Source organism: Leptopilina boulardi, unplaced genomic scaffold (genome assembly GCF_019393585.1).
Source record: "Leptopilina boulardi isolate dan_hultmark-lab unplaced genomic scaffold, ZJU_Lbou_2.1 LbouV2_123, whole genome shotgun sequence".
Taxonomy (NCBI): domain Eukaryota; kingdom Metazoa; phylum Arthropoda; class Insecta; order Hymenoptera; family Figitidae; genus Leptopilina; species Leptopilina boulardi.
The window spans coordinates 4647511-4668910 of NW_026137667.1; the positions used below are offsets into that span (position 1 = coordinate 4647511).

Genomic DNA, 21400 nt, shown 5'->3' on the forward strand with positions numbered 1-21400 from the left:
ATTTATTCAAAGAAATTTTATAATTGAGATTTAATTTTTTTTTCTCTCTATTTTCATGCGATTAATTATCAAATAATTTCATGACAATTTAGTATATTTTTTTTCAATCTTTGTTGAAACTATTGGCCTGCCATATTTTTCTACACTTTATATATATATATATGCATAGAGAGAGAAATTAAAAAAATAAATAAATTGGAGAAAGTAAAACGTCTTCATTTTCAATTTTTGTTTATCATTATTATTTTTAAAATGAAATTGTTATTTTACTGTGAAACTTTAAAAAAAAAAATATTTTAATATTTTTCTTATTGTAAAATGAAAATGAGGACGTTTTTTATCGAGAAAAATAAAAGAAAAAAAAAATTTATTTTCAAAATATAATATGAGATATAATTTATGAAAAAGAAGATTATTTGTGATATTTGGAAATAAAAAAAAAAATTTGAGCAAAATTCAAACTTCTTTTCTGTTTTTTTTTTTTTTTTTTTTTTTTTTTTTTTTTTTTGTAAAAGCCAAAAAAGATTTTCTCCTCCAATTTTATAATCAGAGATCAATGACTTGAGGTAATCTCCAGAGATCAATGATTCATTGTTAATATAAAAAAAAGGAATATTAATGATCTCTTGAAAACCTTGTTTCAAAAAAAAAAAGAAAAAAAAAACGATGAAACGTGATTTTTTGTAAATATTTTTAAACATTGCGATTGTTACTTGAATGACAAACGCCTATTTTTGAGAGAAAAAAAAAGAAATTAAAACCTGAATCAGGTGATTTTTTTTTTCTTTTTAAATCATGATGAGATTTTACGCCGAATTTTTATAATACACTATCGCATAAAATACTAGCACAAATAAAATGTTTTAACTCATTAATTTATTAGGGAGAGATATTCAAAAATCGCGTTTCATCGTATTCAAAAAAAAAAAAAAAAAAAAAGGAAAAAAGAAAAAAAAAAGTGTAAAACGTACCTGCCAGTCACGTAGTACAGTTATTAATTCGATAAATAAAAAACCAAAAGTGATGACAAAAAAATTTATTAACTAAATATCAAATTTAATTATTTAGTTAAAAAATTCATATAAAATGGGAAAAATAATTAATTTAAATAAAATTAAAACTTAATGAATTTTTTTTTTCATATTTCATTTCACTTTACTCAAAATAATTTTTTTTACATCAACTAAAAAAAAAAAAAAAAAATATATATATGAAAAAAAATGGATACATTTTATAACTGATTAAAAGCGCTTGTTAAGAATAATTATGAAAAGCAAAATGAGTTTGAGTGAATAAATAAAAAAAAAAAAAAGAATTGAACGCTTGTACACGTGTGATTGGATTTTTTCAAAGAAACGTTAAAAAAATGAATAATGAAAAAAAATTAGAGAATTAGATTAATTATATTGTTTACATAATGTTAGGTTTTTTTTTTTTTTTAATAATAATAGAGCGATATTTGTATTTGTCATTTTATTTTTATACGTTTTCAGGTATGCCTGATTTCTATATATATATATATATATATATATATATATATATTTAAAAAAAATTGTTTAAAATAAAAAAAGAAATGGAAAAAAATAAAATAGATCAGAAAATTTGCAAAAAGAAACAAATTATGCTATTTAAATGATGTTTGACTCATTTTTTCATTTTATATATATATATATAAGAAATCGAAAAATAAAAATTATTTCTTATGAAATCTTTAATAATTAAGCATTTTGAAATATATAAACTATATATAAATATGAAAATTTAAACCGTTGACATTTGTCCCTTTTTTTTTGTAATCTTATTATGTTTTATGATGCTTGTTCAGATTTTATTTTTGATTTCTGAATGAATTTTTTACTCGACGATTTTTTGATTGCACTTCTCACAGCACTTGCTTATTTAAGAGTTTATACATATTATAAATATATATATATATATTTTTTTTTTGCCAGATATAATAGGAAAAGAAAATAAAAAAAAAAAAAAAAAAAAAACATTGTGTAAAAATGTCGCTTTTAAGCGAAATTTAAGCGATACACAAAAAAGAACGTATAGATTACTATAAAGAAAAATAATGTTTATACCAGAAGTTAAAACTAATGCTAGAAGTAATATTTATACATTTATTATATATTATTGTACAGGAAAAGAACGCGCTTGTTTGTAATAAAAATTTATAAAAGTAAAAAAATGAAAAAAAAAAAAAAAATTAAAAATTTTGTTGTACTTAAGTTTTACGGTTGTTATATGCTTTTTTCCCCGCCAAATAATCAATGACTAAAAAAAAATTTTTTTTTTTTTAAGAAAATTTTAATAAAAAAAAAAAAAAAAAAAAACAATATATAGTCGTTGATCATTTTGGTTGGTGCAGTGGACTTTTAAATATCCTTTTTTTCTCGTTTTTTTTTTTTTATATATATATAAAATAAAAGTTGCCACGAATTTTTTGATAAAAGATTTTGAAGAATATTGTATATCTTTTGTCGTCGTTTCTTTTTTGTATGGCTCAAACAGTTCCTTGACGTTTATATTTCAAAATATTATAGTGTATAAATATATATAATTACATAGACATTTTATGTATACGTATTTATGTATTATATATATTTATATGAATATATAAATAAAAGATGTATCATTTATTTAATGTGTTTTCGATTCCTTTTTCCCTTTGTCCTTATATTTTTAATTATTTAATTTATAACTTGTTAATTGCAATAAAAAAAAAATTCTATTTTTATCTAAAAATGAGAAAAAAAATTACTATATTTAAATTAAAAATAAAATATGAATAAATTAGAATTCAAAAAAAAAATTGAGTTCAACACCTCTGACAAATATACTGTTTCTTAGAAAAATTCAGAATAATTATTTTTTTTGTTAATTAACGAAGGATCTTTTTTTTTTTAAAATGTTATTCGATGTGTCATGAAAAAAAAAACTTTGCAATGAGTCTGTTTCTTTGAAATGATCTTGACTAATGTAAGCTTCTTAAATTGAGATTACCAATGAGTCATGGAATTTATTTTCTTTTATTAATAGCCAACAAATTTTATATAAGATTGTGACCAGAAATGATTTTAAAATGCAAATTTAAAAATTATTATTTAATTAGTAAATTAAGAGATCATTTTAATTAAAAAATAAAAAAAATTAAAATTAACTATTAAGTATAAACATTTATATAATATATAAAATTATATTTTTTATAATTAATTAATTAATTATTAATTTTTAATTAAATTTTTACAGTAATTAATTTTTATTTTCTATTTTTAATTATTAATAATTAATTAAGAAATATTTTGAAAATAATATTTTTTAAAAAAATAAAATTGTTTATATACAGTAATTAATTTTTATTTTCTATTTTTAATTATTAATAATTAATTAAGAAATATTTTGAAAATAATATTTTTAAAAAAATAAAATTGTTTATATAAAGTAATTAATTTTTATTTTCTATTTTTAATTATTAATAATTAATTAAGAAATATTTTGAAAATAATATTTTTTAAAAAAATAAAATTGTTTATAAATAAACAGCTGGTTTGCATTATATATATATATATATATTTTTTTTTGTCTAATCACAAGAACCTTTAGAACACAAAAATCAGCCAAGGCTAAGCAACTAGTCTTATATGTTTACTTTCAACATTAATTTTCATAAGTGTGTTTGCAAGAAAAAATGACATAAAGAACTCTGTTTACCTAGAAACGAGAATCTTTTTTAATTTTCTTTTTTTTCAATATTTACTAATTCGTTCATACGCATATTACATCTTAATTTTCCAATAATTACAAATTGCATTTTTTTTTCTTTTTTTTTAATAATTACAATTTTTACTTTTTATTAAACATGTTTTTTAATTTTAATAATTTCTCTATTTTAAATTATTAAAATATATATTTATTTATAAAATATTGTTTATTTTCTATTTTATTTATTTCATTCGAATTATATATTTGTTTTGTTTTTGAAAAGATTAACTTAATAATATTGATTTTAAGTTAATATGATTTTTGAATTTAAATTCGAGTGCGCACAGAAGTCACGTGATATGTGAGCAATTGCGCGCATGCGCCGTTACAGTTAATAACAGTAATGGCGGATATTTGTGAGAAAGAAATGTCTCGTGTTCCAATTCTTGTGATTCTTGGTGCTACAGGTTCTGGAAAAACAAAATTAAGTATACAACTGGCACAAAAATTTTCTGGAGAAATTATATCAGCTGACAGTATGCAGGTAAGATTATAATTCTTTATTTTATTAATATATAAGATTCACGCGCATTGTATCTTGACACCACGAGGTCGATATCGTATTTTTTTTTTTGTTTTCTTTTTGTATCAAATTTTTACATTCAAACAAAATAATAGTTTTTTGTATTTATCAACTGTGCTTTTTTTTGCTTTAATTAGGAAAAATGTACATGTGAATTCAGAGAAAATTTTTCCTTTTTTTTTTTTTTGCATAGTGGGTGTAAAATTTGACCTTGAGATAATTGCAAATTTTATTCTTTTTTATAGGAATTTTATTCCATTAAGTTATAAATATTTGCTTTATGAAAATGATTGAATTTATTGCTATAAATGATAAAATGATTGTGGCAAAATGTATATAGATATATATATATATATATACAATGCTGTGGATTTTTCATAACCTCTAATGTGTCTATTGTTCTCATTATTGCTTTGGAATTTTTCTTTCCGCTAATATTGATTTTCCGCTTTATTAAATGTGATTATAATAATTATAAATACCTATTATAATTACTGATAATATATAATTGGAGTTATAATTATTATTAATACGCTTAATTAACTACAAATAGAGAAAAGCACTTCAGATATAATTATTATTAAGCCTGAAGTTTTTTTTCTTTTCTCTTTAAAAAAAAAAAATTTATATTATGTTTTGATATAAATTAAAAAAATTCTGCTTTTTACTGTATATTTACAGTATCATCTTATTTGCTTTTGCTTTTTTAATACCAATGAATATTAATTGTTCTCGAAAACTAAATCTGTGCCGAGAATTTTTTTTTTTTTTTGTAAATAATTATCCCAGCATCATGATTATTTAATCGCTCTTCTTTCGATTTAAATGCATATCTATATATGTATATTTAAAATAAATGAATATGAATCACGTGGTGGGGCCGGAAGAAGTTTATAAATTAAGAATCTTAATAGATTTGTATTTTTCAGCCCACTTTTTTAATCTTATCATTCGTTTGGATGCCAATGGAGGGGGTTGTGTTAGTAATTCAGAAACGTATGTCCTTCGTTTAAATTATTTCCTTCTGCTGCTATTACTATAAAGACAAAGACACGAGAGAAGAACGGAAGAACTTCCTGCTGAATCAATTGACATATGAATATACTATGAATGTTCTGTCAATTGACCTTTTGTATTTTTTATTTTTCTCTCTCTCTCTCTCCGTTTCTCACAGGGAATAATAGATAAAATATTTATTCTATAATTAACGATATTTCTTTTGATAATTTTCTTAAAGGGAATTTCTTCATAAAATTGATCGAAGAAAAAATTTATGATAACTTTTTTTTTGTGTCAGCCTAGTTTTCTTTTTATAGGTTTTTTTTTTATTGTCGTGTGATGATATATATAAGATTGAAAGAAGAAGGTCTTTTATAATTGTAGAAACATTTTTACGCTATCATGTGACAAGTTGTAAGTTAATTCGTTCATAGTTCGGGTTCAAGCGTATATAGAAGTAGTATGTAAAAAAAAAGCTAGTCCTTGAATTCAGAGTAGTTTCAACGTACTCGATGGCTCGTGTACGTGATACGCATTTGTAAAACAATCGTTGATTCGTGAGAACGAACTCGATTGAACATTTTAATGAAATTTCACTCGTTTTTTTTTTTTTTTCTTTTTTTTCGCATTTGTGTGTGTGTATTGTTATGAAATTTCCACCGGAAATATTCATCTTTTCGATTCGCATTTCATTTTCTACATACACACAAAAGTAATATTCATGATACAAAAATTACAAAATAATTCACTTCTACGTTTTTTTTCAAAAAAAAAAAAATTCCTTTTTTTCATTTTCGCCCTCTTGTAATATTTTTGAAAATTCGGTTAAATGAAAATTGTGCAAAATATTCGATTCAATTCAATGTCTATACAAAATATTTTTTTTTTTTCTTACATAAATATTTATTTATTATTTCTCTCCATTTACATCTTTTTGGATTTTTACATTATAATTACTCTCTTAATTAGAAAACTAAAAATTAAAATAGAATAGTAAAATAGTAGAATAATAAATATTTTTATTTTATATACCAGTTATTTTTCTTTTGTCTTTCTATAATTATTTTATGTATTTATTTTTCATTCTATATAAATGAAATGGTAATAATATGTTGAAAGTTGGCATATAATATTGTATATTCAAATATTTATCTTTAAACTATTTCATTGAACTTTCTCTAAAAGAGATAACCTAATAACAGTGCGGTTACAATTTTCTATATAAATATAATTTTTGTATAACTTTTATTTCAATTTTACCTGGAAAAAAAAATTCAGGGGTTTTTTTTTGTAATTTTTTTTAAATTTGATAATTTTTTTAACTGCTTTCACAAAAAAATCACAAATCAATCTGTTAATAAAATATTTTTTTCTCAATTAAATTTAAAAAAAAAAATGTAAAAAAAATTTTTGAAATTGAAGTTAATTAAATTTATTTTAAATCAAATAAATATTTATTCCGATATATTTTTTAATTCTTTTTTTTTTTTATTCATTTTTGATTATTTTTTTTATTTTTAAAATAAATTCTTTTTTTTTTTCGCCTATAATATTTGAATGATGAAATCTTGTATCAAAATATAATTTTCTTAAATTTATTTATATGGGTATTTGTAATCTTCTTTTAAATCATTTCGGGTAATTAAATGAGGGATTTATATATATACATATATAGTATATGTGTAACCTTCAGTTTGAAAATGTTTTATTCGGTTCATTGAATTTCGGACCATTCTCCACGTGCTCAAGACAATTTTTCTTTATTCTTGAATCAGTATATAGTTTTAATATAATATATATAAAATTTGTTTCCTGTTTCCGACTTGTGTGTGTGTTTGTAAAAAAAGGTGATGCGTAATAGTAAAGATAGAAATACGCAACAAGAAATATATACCAGGCCATCGACCCTCTACGATATACATATAAATGTTCTTAAGTTTTTTCTTTCTTTTTTTTTTTTTTTTTTTTTTTTTGTTTTAAACACATGTCGTGAACGACCGTGACTTTTTTTTACATTGAATATCTTGATTTGGGTCTTTTTGAATGACCCTTAAATTTTATTTTTATATCAAAAGTCCCTTCAATTCTTGAAAAATTATATAATTTTCGGAAGAATATTATTATATTACTTAATCAATTCGAAATATATATATTTTTTCCCCCCTTTTAACATTTCTGTGGTTTGTAAATCACGCTTTATTGTATAAAATGAAAGAATTTGTCGTATAAATTAAACACAAATAATCCCCGGAGAATTTATATATATATTTAAAAATACATAAATTTTTTTAAAATAGCAAATTTTTCCTATTTGTTTTTTCTTCTCCGCAAAGTTAATTTTAAATATCAATGATTGTTTTTTTTTCCTTCTAAATCGGTAATACAATAAAATTATTTTTTTTCGAATTTTGTAATAAAAAAGAGAATTTATTGAAAAGATAAGGTTTTTTTTTTTGTATGGATAAGAATAAATTGGGAGGTTTTTTTTTTCTTTTCAATTTCTTTGATTAATCTTTCTTTGACAAAAAATGTTATCTCCTATCATTTTTTCTATATTGAAAGTAATTCTAGTTATCTCTCGTCGTCTTTGAAAATCGATTGAATGAGTATATATCTTGGTGAGGGCTTTTCACGGATGGAGAGAACGACGACACATTGAAGTAGTCGTCGACCTCTCTCGTATGGAATATATAGTTGCGCAATGTGCACCGCAAGGCCGCATTTCCAGTTTGTCAAGGTTAAAGTCATGAACCTAGAACTCAAATGATTAGCTAGTTCGAATATATGTACTAATTACATTGATCTCTTCCTCCCTTTCTCTCTCTCTCTCTTTCTCTCTCTCGCCTCTTATACAAAAGAGTGCTTACTCTCCAAGTAATTCGATATATGAATTTGTAATTTAAACTCTTCAGTTTTGTTCTTTAAATCGTTTTGGAAATTTGAAACAGCAGTTCAATAAATTTTATTTTCCAAAAAATATATTTTTAACTTAAATTTTTTTTTTTTAATTAAAAAAATAGAAAATTTATTTCTATTTTCTTTTGTATTTTTTTGAGATAATTTTTTTTTTTTTTTTTTTTGATTCGCCTGTGGATTATTTTTTTTTCTATTAATCAAAAAAATGATTGAAATTGAAAAAAAATTGAAATCAAAAAAATTTTTATACCTGTACGTAATGAACAGTTATTGGCAAAAAAAAAAAAAAAAAAGTGTCAAAATGACGAGGCTGATAATCTAAAAAACACGATTGACATTCCATCAGTATATATATACATTCCTCTCACATGTATTTCATGACTCAGCAATCAGCATGCCATTGCATTGTGTTACTTTATTTTCAATAATTCAAATGTGGTTTGAAATTTTTCAAAATTTAATAAATAAAAATTTATTTTTTCTCTTTTCAACTGAAAATTGAAAAATAAAATTAATTCTATGGTAAAAAAAATCTATAAAAGTTTTCGGTTACTATTATTGATTTTTGAATATTTGAAGCAGTTTTTTTTTACAAAAAATTTTTTTTTTTCGACTTTTTTCGATGGGAATTGGAAATATATCTGATTTATCTTGAAGGCATATATCACCCATTATATATATATATATACATACACGTTGAAGAATTTCTTGGACTCGATCACTTATACAGTTGAGCCATAAGTGGTCAGCGAACCCGGTTTTTTAAATGTCAAAGAAGCCGCTAACCCAATCTATATCAAATACCTGTGTATATACGAAATACATGTACATTTATATAGTTTTGGCAATATACATTCACACACACAATTATCTAATTGACATTTAACAGTTATATACTATTTTTCACGTGAATGAATTGTGTATACAAAAAATATTTTTTTTTTTTGTACATTTTTGGAAATTTTCTCTTAATCCCAAAAAAGGAAATTAAATAATTATTTTATTTAAATTATTACAATATACTCTCTAAATCTGAATTAGTAAAAATGTTTACTAATTTGAATTAGTGACTCACTTTTTGCTTTAGAATTAGTTAAATTTTACTAATTGTTAGTAAAAGTTACTAATAATATACTAATAAGTAAATATACTAATTAGTAAAATTTTACTAATTCAGAAGCAAAAAGTGAGTCACTAATTCAAATTAGTAAACATTTTTACTAATTCAGATTTAGAGAGTAATAATAAAAATAAAATATAAATTTTTAGAAAATATATTTTTTAGAAAAAAAAATATTAAAAAAAAATGATTCTTTTTTTAATTAAAAATAATTTAAAATTGAAATAAAAATAAGACAAAAATAGTTTTAGAAAATAAATATATTATTTAGTCTTTGAACGAGCAGACTGCAAAATTAAAAAAAAATTTGATCCGAAAAAAAAGAATTTACTACTTGCTATATAATTTTCAATCTTATAAAGTTTAATGTATAGGTTTTGGCACTAAAATAGTTATTTCAACAGACGAAAATAGTTTTACATCATCGATTATAAAGTATTTGTAGAAAGTTTTTTTTTCGCTAATAAACTAGTTAAACGATTTTTTTTTTCTTAAATGATATTTATTTACAACATAGAAACTTGAAAAATTTGTAGATTGAAAATAATAATTTAATTTTCCTTTTTTGCGAAATTTGTAATTTTCAATAATATTTATAAATTAGAAACTTTTAAAGTTTTATTATTTGAATAAACTGAAATTGTATAGTAAAAGTATTTCATAAATTTCTATTGGTATTCTTAAACCTTTTTTTTTGCGCTACTTTTTTTTTCTTTTTTTTTTTAAAAGACGAAAGAATACTTAGCATTAATGATTAATTGACATATCCAATAAGCAAACTCATATCACAAGCCGCAATAACGAGAAAGTACGCCCGTTAAAAAGTTTTTAAAGAACACGTTTATGGATCATTCGATATACCTGTTTACCCAGTGAGACTTATTACTTACTAACGTCTGGCGATCCACTTAACGTCTCATGCAATTAGTAAGAATCTACGTGGCTAATGGCCTCTAGGTATATGCTCACTTTAACCATGTAACCCATTCATAAGCAATATTGTTTTTTTTTTTTTTTTTGCAAATCATTAAAAATAAAAATCGCTAAAAGAGGCTCTTTTTAAAAAAAAATTTCAATAAAATTCATTAATTTCTTTTAATCAAATATAGGTAATTAAAGTTCAATTTCTATTTATTAAAAAATTAAAATTATTTTTGTAATTTATTCTAATTTTTAATTAATTTAAAATTTTTTTATGAATGGGAAAAAAAAAATTTTAATTTTTTCGAGAAATTAGAATATTCTTTTTTTTCCACGAATCTAGATTCAAGGCTGAGAAAAAAACAGGTTCCTATTAGAAATAATCAAACCAGAATTATTATATTTGTGGTAGGTTAGAGAACAGTTTTTCAAATTACACCTCTCCTGAGGATAGGAATTTTTTTTCCTGCCCTTTAATTTGCTAAAAACTTTTTTTTTTTATTTATTTTGTCTTTCTTAATTTTTTAGAATTTTATATTTATTATATATAGATATATTTATATTTATTATATATTTTCAAAGGCATAGTTAATAAAATGTATAATATATATGGTTCTTAATATTCAAGTTTATGGTTATAAGAACATGAAATTATCTATTTTATTCGGTTCCATTGAACTCGAGTACAAAGTTATAGTGACAAATGGAGAAACTTATCTCGAGTACTTTAAGTGAAGATAAATAATTTTTTTTTTTTTTTTTTTGAGAGAGAATAATTCTAACATCATTGATATCAGATTGAATCCCCTAAAGATCACGCGCCTGTGCAGATGTCAATTTCGCCACGCCCTAGTTGCGATACTGATGTAAGGCATCCGGGTAAGAGTAAGGGAGAAAGAGAGAGAGAGAGAGAGATGCAATATGCGACATATACGCTTAAAGATTAAAGAAAGGTTGCTCAACCACACTCTTATAGACTTTTAAAGAACTTCGATCTGAGACCGTCTTCGCTTACTAGTTTTCATGCAAACGACACCACTAATGCGATATATTGGTACAACTTTCCTATATGAATAAATTTAAATTAGCTTTCTATATAGCTTGCAATAAACTTAAACTTGAATCAGTACAAATTACTTTTGCAACTAAAAAAAAAAAATTATTTCGATTTTTTTTTGCAACTCTTAATATTATTTTTTGTTTTACATCTGAAATTCGAATTATTTTTCTAAAATTCATTTTAGATTTAATTTTTATTTCCCCAAAAAAAAAATAAATAAAATTTCCCAAAATTAAAAAATATAGCTTGCAATAAACTTAAACTTGAATCAGTACAATTTATTTTTGCAACTAAAAAAAAAAAAATTATTTCGAATTATTTTTCTAAAATTCATTTTATATTTAATTTTTATTTCCCAAAAAAAAAAAATTAACATGACCCAAAAGTTTTGAACGTTGAAATGAACAAATTTTTTTTTTTGTAACTTCATTAAGTATGAATTTTATTAAAAAATATTGTTTTAAATATCTAAAAAGAAGTTAGTAATTTAATATTTTAATATTTGTTTAATTTACTATTTTATTTTACATTAACATAATTTTTAATACATTATAGATTGAAAAAAATATTTTGTTCATTTAAACGTTCAGAACTTTTGGCTCATAAATTAACTTCTATTTATCCAATGGCTTATTAATATTAATCATTTTCCATATAATTAATTTTAGATGTATTATTTTTTTTTTTTTTTTTTTTTTTGCAAAAAATATTAATTTCTATAAAAAAAAATTATAATATTAAACTGAATTTTTTTAAAATAGAATTTTTATTTAATGTTTCATTTAACAGAATTTTTATGTTAACCGAATTTTTGTGAAATATATTTTATTTTAATATATATATTTCTATTTAATATATAAATTGTGATATCGCACCGTGTCTTTATCTATTATAGTTCTAAGACATATATTATTCCTCTAGAAAAAATTATATTAAATATTATAGAATTTTGAATCGTTCCCATATATATATATATATATATAAATGGTCTATATAATAATAATCTTCTTATATCTCCCCTGTTGCTGACCGAAAAACTTTATCTCATTCATGTGATAAAAAAATTTTTTTTTTTCTTCAATTATATATATAAAAAAAAAAATTTCTCATCGTACGATATATAAATTTGTGCTCATCATCGCGTGCAAATTTTGTAAATAAAATACATAATAATTCTACCAAATGTAAATTCGATTAAATTAAATTAATTAATTTTAAGAAATAAAATTAATTTATTAATATTATTAATAAAATTAATTTTAAGAAATAAAATTAATTTTAAGAAATGAAATTTCAAATTAAATATTTCCTTTTTCTTTTGTAGTGAGACGATATTTTATACGCACAGACGAAAGAAGTGAAATTCGATGATTGCCCATCTATATATGTATATATATATATATAAGAGAAAAACTGAAGTAGTCATTTGTCGAGTCTCGAGAGCTTTTTCTTGCAAAAAAAAAAAAAATAAATAAATGTCCGACCTTATAGAGTTCGACGATCTCGTGTGCTACGTAGAATGAAAGAAATATACAGGTCTTTTAAATGTTCGCGCCTACACGAGTAGAAATGGCATGAGCATGCTTCTATCAATTATCGAGTACCTACCTGTCGGATACGCTCGAGTAGCTACATATGTCACTATCAAGGACATAATTTTGAAAAGGTTCACGCGATTGCGTCCTTAAACTTACTTTCTTCTCATATATTGATGTCCTGATCAAAATTTAATTACACCAAAATTTTTATTAATTATTTTTATTAATTTATTTTTATTTTTTATTCACCAAAAAAAAACGATATTTTTAATTGAATGGTGAATTTCGAAAAGGGCTCAACTCTAAAAAGGCTAAGAGTCATTTTCACTATCGATTGTTATGCGAAAATGACACGCTTTTTCGAGTTGAGCCCTTTTCGAAATTCACCATTCAATTAGAACTAATGGAAATCATGATTTTTTTCTTAAATCAAATTTTTTTATTTTCAATAGAATTATTTTTATTGAAATCAGATTTTTTTTTTAAATTTATTTTTACATTAATTAATTATCAGAAATTAATTGTAATCAACTATTATCAATTAATTCTAATTAATTACTATTATTTAATTTGAATTAATTATTATAAGTTAATTCTAATTAATTATTGTAAATTAATTTTTTCTAAATGAAGCATATACTAATTTGGATTTTATATTATAAACAATTATTGTTAAAGATTAAAAGAAAATAAATGGGGGATAATAATAATTATTATTATAATAATATAATAATAATAATTATTATTATAATTATATTATAATAATAATTATTATTATTATTATTATATATTATAAAAATTCAAAAGTGTATGATGAAAAAATAAATTTAAAAATAAATTATTTTAATATTACGATCAAAATGTAGTTATATACACTGGAAAAAAATTATTTGATCCAAATAATCGATTACTTGACTATTATTAAATAAATATTTATTTTTATTAAATAATTATTATATTTCAATTAATTAAATAGTATTTCATTCAAATAGAGAAATTATTTGTCCAAATAAAATTTATTTAATTCAAATAAAATTTATTTAATTCAAATAAAAATTATTTGTTTCAAGTAAATATTTGTTTGATAATAATAGTCAAATAACCGATTATTTGAATCAAATAAAAATTTTTTTTCAGTTTATTTATATTCTTAAATAGTAATCGAGATTATATTTCTAAATTAAAAATATCCTTTTTTTTTTTGATGCGTTGATAATTTTCAAAAAAGTGGAATTTTTTTTTGAAACCATTAATTTTCAGATTATAGAAATTTTAATCCTTCTCCGCCAACTTCTTTTTTTTAAAGACTAAACTTCATTTTCTATGATTGACATCTTTTTTCCAAAAAAAAAAGGTGTATACTAATTTTTCCCCTCTAAGAAAAAATGTTTTTCTTTTTGTTACCTCATTTTTGTTGATTTTAGATTATTTTTGATTGATTGGAAGTCTTTTGAAGTTGAAACATTTTTTTCTTCTATCTACTATTTTAATTTTTACCATTTTTGTTATCGCTCGTATATTTTCATTTTTTTTTTTTTTCAAAATTTGAAAAAGATAATTTTTTAATTGCACGGAGAAAACGAAAGTTCGTGTGAACAATTCTTTTTTAAATTGGAAAAAAAAAAATTTACAAAATCAAAAGAATTTTTTTTGAAAAAGTCAAAAATTTTCACTCGTGAAATTATTTTGATTTTTTTTTTTTTTGTGGAAAAAATTCGTATATTTCAAAATTGTGTATTTTTTATCATTGAAGATTGAGAAACAGCTGCGATATGTGAATACCGCACGCGTTTTCATGTCAATCAGATCAATGAAAGTTGTGCATGGTTTATATATATATATATATATAGTAACGGTAAATTATATCTAAGGACGATACATTTTATATAAAATGGCTCTCCCTGTAGATAAAAGAAGATGGAGATGAATAAGGACCTTTTTTCTGATCGTCACCCCAAGTAGACCAGATTCTCGAGGGGACCTTCATCTTACCCCCCTTCTCCCTCCAAAACCCCCTTCTTCGGTCGTCATGCTTGAAACACGTTAGAACTTGTACAAGAGAACATTTTCTTTTCTTTATCGCACTTTATATAGTTTATTTTGCTGTCCTTTTTTTCTCTCACTTCCTCTATATAATACTGGTCTGGTATATACAGTTTACTAGCTTTACTTGTCTTCCCTTTTGCCATCGAGAGACTCGCCACACGGTTCATTGTAATGACCTTGAAGTCCAGGAAGTAGCTCTCTTTGATATCGTAAAAAATCCTTTTTTTTATTTCCGACAAATTTTTATATTTTACAAATATTTGAAATTAGTAAAAAAAAAAGAAAATTTTCTTTTTGATTTCTGTGAAAAATTCTCCTTTGCGAAAAAATGAATAGAGAGAAAAAAAATTGGGACTGTTTCCTCCACTGTCGTTTATTTAATTTTTCACTTCGTGTTTTTTTAACCGAATTTTATTTTCTTTTTTTTTTGAGAAAATTCTTTTGGAATAATAATTATTTGCTTTAGAAATTTGAAGATTTTTTTATATTATTCGCTTATTAGGACATTTTTAGTGTTAATTAGAAAGAATTTTTTTTTTTTTACCAAATTTCTTGAGAGAAATAAAAAATATACTTATATTCTAAAATTAAACTTGTTGATAAGAATGATTGGGTACAGTGAAGAATATATAAATCTTATTTCATTTATCTGGTCTTTTAATGAACTTCCAAATCATTCGAAATTGATAATAATTATATGTTTTCGACAATGTAGCAACATATAATTTATGTTCATTCTAATTTATCAATTTTGCTACAAACTACTTTTTTTTATCTTTCATTTTTAATTCCTTCGCGAATTGGTACATTTATAAAATAATAAATTATTTTTAAATACATTTGTAAAATTAATAAGGGGAAAATAATAATTACTGCAATTAAAATCAAAAATATTAATATTAATTGGAAAATTATAATAATTATTATTTTTATTTTTTATTTTTAGTGTCATTATTATCAATCACGGATGTTTGAAGGTAGCAAAACAAGATTAAGAACTGAAAACAAAAAAAAAATGAAAGAAATACAAGGGGATTAAAGTTTGTCATTTTTATATAGAAAAAAAAAAAAATGTGAAGGAGGAAATCAGCTGTTTAAGAAACATTACTTCATACAAAACGTCTCCGATCGTAAAACCATTCTCTCTTATGTATGTATATATAAGAAAAGCTGATGAATGAAGCGGAACGTCTAGGAAGACCGCGTGACCATTCAGTTCAGTATCAAGTCTCTCATATCTTTGGAGAAAGGTTCAGTTTTAAAACCAGTTTCTCAACTTAACTACATATATACTAGTAGGCAGGAATGTCAACTGCAACATCAAAAAGCTCGCGGCTTTTAAAAGTGGTCGAAGACTGCAAAACCGACAACGACGACGACGACAAGGACGACACCCAGTAGAAAATCAAACCTATCATATATTACAAATCTAGAAAAATCTTTATCGAACGTTTACAATACAAGTCGTCGAAAAGATGTTTATCTTCAAAAAAAGAAAAGAAAACGAAGTTTTCCTATTTAAATTTTTTTTTTTTTTTGTTGAAGTCATCAAGATTTTTATCTCATTTTTTCCAAAATTTTTGCCGATGGTCTAGAAATGAATTATTGACGAAATTGAAAAAAGAAACACGTTTAAATGAAGAAAAAAATTATTTACAACTTAAATTCAAAATTTTATTATAAAATATTACTTTCTGTATTCAAAAATAATTTACTAAATATTTAAATGGAAAAAAAACAATAATATTAAAAGAATATTAATATAATAAAAATAGATCAATAATTAATTATTATTGATCATAAATTAATTAACGTTTTAAGACCCTGAATAATAATTGAAATCATATTTATTTGCTTCAAAAATTTGTAATTTATATTTTTTTTCCACCGAGTATAGATTATTTTAAAATTCCAATGTTAAAATTAGTTAAATTAAAACAAAATTTCGTCAAATAATTTATGTTTCAAGGAAAAAGTGGCGACAATTCAATTTTTTTTTTTTTTTTCTTTTTTCGAAGTAAAATTTAGAAGATTACAAACGATCTGCCCGAAAAGCCCCATCAGTGCGCTAACGAAGTGATAACGAGAGCAAAAAGGAAAAGAGAGGGAATTCCGAATGTTGAAACAGGTTTACACCGGTTTTGCGATACAGTTCATATTTGAAAGAGGGTTTTGAAACTTTCCTCAGGTTGATATATATATATATATATATAATTTGTTTTATTTGAAACCAAATTTTTCTCCAATATTTTTTTTTATTGCAATTTATACATTAATTTCATAGAAAAAAAATTTATTGTTCTATTCTTTACAGTTATTTTTTATATATAAATTTTTTATATTTAAAATTTTTTTTATACAAAAAAGAATTTTTTTTTTAAAACCAAAGAAATATTGGCTTTTAAAAAAAAAGCTAGAACAGTTAATTGAGTAATAAAATTAAAATAAAGGAAATTGAATTAAATGATTAATAGAAACTGTTTAAAGAAACTGATAAAAAATTAAAATTAATGTCCTTATAACTCTTGTAATTTTTAATAATAATAATAATTCTGGTTTTAAATGTGCAATTCACAAAGATATTCAACATGCCAAGAATAATGAAATGTGTTCTTGTTTATAAAATAACTTGAACTCAATTTAGAAGAAATGATTTTATTTTTTTTTTTTTATTTATAACTTTTTATATACTCTATTACTGTTAAATTCAAAAACTAAATGAAATTTGAAATATTAAAGCAATAAAAGAGTACAAAGTAATGAGAAATTAACGACTTGACTTTATAGTATGAAAGTCTATTGATAATTAAGTATGTGAATGTATAAACGATTTATAATCCTGGTTCAAGAGATAGAATTTGCACGCATGGCTGACGATGTCTGCACAGCACACGCGAGAGAGGAAAGAGAGAGAGAGAGAGAGATAAGGAAATCGCGAGAGAGATCTCTCTTTTTCTTGAGAAAGAAAGAGAGAGAGAGGGAGGGAGAGAGCCTGAATTATGGGATTTTCATTTTGATAATCATAAATTTTATATGCCCCCAGGTGTACAAGGGATTGGACATCATCACAGCGAAAGTCACAAGAGAAGAAAGATTACAAGCACCACATCATATGATAGACATTGTGGATCCATTGGTCAATTATACAGTCGTTGAGTTTAGGAATCGAGCTCTTTCTGTCGTATCCTTTCACTGTTTAAAATCGAAAACATATATATATATATATATTTAAGTCCTTGAGGCAAAACCCGTTTAAATTTTTTTTCATTTTTGTCACTAACATAGTTATAATTATTAATTTCAATGAGATTAAATTCTTGAAATTTTCAATTAAATCGAAACAAAAGTTAGTTATCAAAATTTTGACATTTCGTAAAATTATGACAATTTTTTTTTCCTTATTTTTAAAAATATAATAAATTTTTTTATATTGAATATTTAAAAATAATTTGCTCTAAAATTAGTATTTTTGAAAAATTAATTTTCTTTAATTTATTAATTTATTGTTTGCGAAATGTTAAATGTCTTTGAATGTTTAAAAAAAAAAAATAAAGTAAAAATAAAAAATTACTCGTTATAGAAAGTGTACTTTATGTACGTCGCGCATTTATATATTTAAGTGTTGAATATCACTTCAACGAATGATTATTATCTTTGGTGTAATGAAATACGATCGAGGTCTTAAATTCACTACTTTAACGAAACTGCTGATGTCAACTATAAAGATTCTTTGCATCGTAGTTGAATATTACCTGTGCTAATTAAAAGAAAATAGTATTATGAATTTTTTCTTTTTAAACTTTATAAATAACATCTAATTAAATTAGTATTCTAAATTAAAGAATATTTATTAAAATAAAAATAAAAATTCCTTTTTTTTAAATATTAATTCTATTTTTAAAAAAATTTAATAATAAATTGAACGATTTGTCGAAAATAACTGTTTTTTTTTATTGTATTTCTTAACCAATTTAGATTGACAATTTGATGAGCAGAAAAAAATTGCCAATTATTGTAGGTGGTACCAACTATTATATTGAAGCATTATTGTGGCAGATTTTAATAGATGATCCTGAAGAGTCAAGTGACAATGATCAACAGACAAAAAAACCGAGATTGAACACTTCTGAAACAAATGAAGAGCTACATAAAAAATTGGCACAAGTCGATCCAAAAATGGCGCAATGTCTTCATCCAAATAATCGACGAAAGGTGATAAGGTAATTGAAAATTTATTTATTTTTTTTTCTCAATTCTACAATTATTAATAATTGCCAGAAGAAAAATTCAATTATATTTCAATTAAATAATAATTAAAATAATTAAAAATATTATTTAAATAAAAAGTAAAAATTAAAAAAGAAAATAAAAAAATGAAAATAGGCTTATAAAAATAGAAAACGGATATTGGTATTGCTTTAGATAAATTTGGTTTGCGAGTTGTTAATTTTACTCTCCATTGTTCTTAAATATTTGAATAATTAATTATTCGACACAGTTAAGCATGATAAAGCAGACAGCACATTTCCTTCAATTACACAAGAGTTGACCAAACGATTGATGGTTTAATGAATATGCAAAATGAATGTCTTCAAATTTAAACTAAAATTCAAAACTGTAACCAACCGCTTAATTTTCTAATTTCAGAACATTTGAATATATATTGCAAATGATTCATATATTTTAAGACACGTGCTTTGAATTTCCTTCCCCTTTTTTTTTTTTTTTTTTTTTTTTTTCTTTAATTATTAAAAAGTAAATTTTTATTAATTTTCATTTTAAAAAGAAAAAAATGAAATATTATTTTGCTTCATAGTTGGAATTTTTTTTCTTGGCAAAATTAATAATATTGATAAGATAAACAATTTGCTGAATTTAATTTAAAATGGAAATTAATTAAGTTTCGAACAAAACACCTGGGCTTTTTGATATTATTGGGAATTGAGGAATTAAAAAAAATAAAAATAAAAAGATCTGATAGTTTAGATTTGATGCTTATCAATCGAATGATGATTACCGAAAATTGCTCAGCGCGTAATCGGTTTTAATACACGTGCTTATAAGGGTTGGATAACAATCTCAAAAGTGAACGATATATAGCGCATCGAATTCAAAATGATGCTCCAAATCTTATAAAGAATAGAGAAAAATTCAATTTATCTAAATAACGAGCATTGTATTTATTATTTTTTTTTTCATACCAAATTGATGAAATTTTCATATTTTTTGAAACCAATTCACTTTTATATTTATACCTATTATTCACGATCGTAAAAAAAATCGATTTATAATGCGAAATAATAAAAATGCCGCTCTTTAATAAAAGAAAACAATTTTTTGTGAAAAAAAAAAAGAAAATTTACTTCAAAGGACAATTTTTCGAAGTTTTAAATTATTTTCACTTATTAAAAAGAAGACACGGACAATTATATTTAAAAGACGTGAAAAATAGAATATATACTCGAGTTTTACAAATTTAACTTGACCTTGGTTCGCACGTGTCGAGGCGATTTTTTTTTTTTTTTTCATTTAGATCTTGGAAATTTTTTAGGAGCTCATACATTTTTACGCTTCGCCCGAAATGTAAGTGATGAGAATGTAAAAGTAATTTTCGTCCATGACGATGTTAAAACAGGTGATCAATATGCACCCATGCCAGTTTGAAGGAAGCATTATTTTTCCCTAGCATATTAATTTTTTTAAGACATTCATTCCACTCAGATTCTTTAGTGCTATATATATATTTTTGCTTATATATTATATATATATGTATATAAGAAAGCTGACTTTAAACCATAATCTTGGATAATTTACTAACGAAAATTATGAAAAAAAAAAAAAAATGTTCGCTAATTCTTAATTTTACAACGTATACTTTAAAAAACTGTCTCAATTTTCGGATATATATATTTTTTTTAAATACTGGATTTAAAAGCAATTCTTTTATTTTTGGTTCATTTACACATTTTTGACTTTGATCTCTTAATAGAAGACGTATTCTCTAAAACTTATTAATTTTAATTAATATCAAATTTTTATTGAACCGAATTCTTAATTAAATATAATTTTATTATTTTCATTACATTTAGCTGAATTTAAAAGAATTTGTAGTCAAATTTTTAAATAACAGATTTCACTGAATCAAAATTCGGCTAAATAAGAATTAGGTTAAATGAAAAAATTGTTAATTAATAATTCGGTTAAATATAGAAATTTAGTAAAATTGAAATTGATTTAAAAAAAACTCGGCTAAATAAAAATTCTATTTAATATGAATTAAAAATGAAAATTTAGTTATATTAGAATTTGATTAATTAGAAATTTATTTAATAAAGAATTTGGTTAAATAAAAATTCCGATAAAGAACGTTTTTGCTACATAAAAATTCGGCTAAATAAAAATTCTATTTAATATGAATTAAAAATGAAAACTTAGTTATATTAGAATTTGATTAATTAGGAATTTATTTAATAAAGAATTTGGTTAAATAAAAATTCTGATAAAGAACGATT

The 21400-nt window shown here is 22.5% G+C and overlaps 1 protein-coding gene across 1 annotated transcript in view; it reads left to right on the forward strand.

Annotated features, from left to right (window-relative positions):
* The first annotated feature begins 4091 nt into the window (after window positions 1-4091).
* LOC127287865 (tRNA dimethylallyltransferase) overlaps window positions 4092-21400 on the forward strand; it is a 71149-nt gene continuing 53840 nt past the window's right edge. The window contains exons 1-3 of the mRNA XM_051315002.1: window positions 4092-4249; window positions 17932-18069; window positions 18864-19108. Coding sequence (XP_051170959.1) covers window positions 4109-4249; window positions 17932-18069; window positions 18864-19108 — 524 coding nt within the window. The 5' untranslated portion in view covers window positions 4092-4108. The remainder of the gene's footprint in view (window positions 4250-17931; window positions 18070-18863; window positions 19109-21400) is intronic.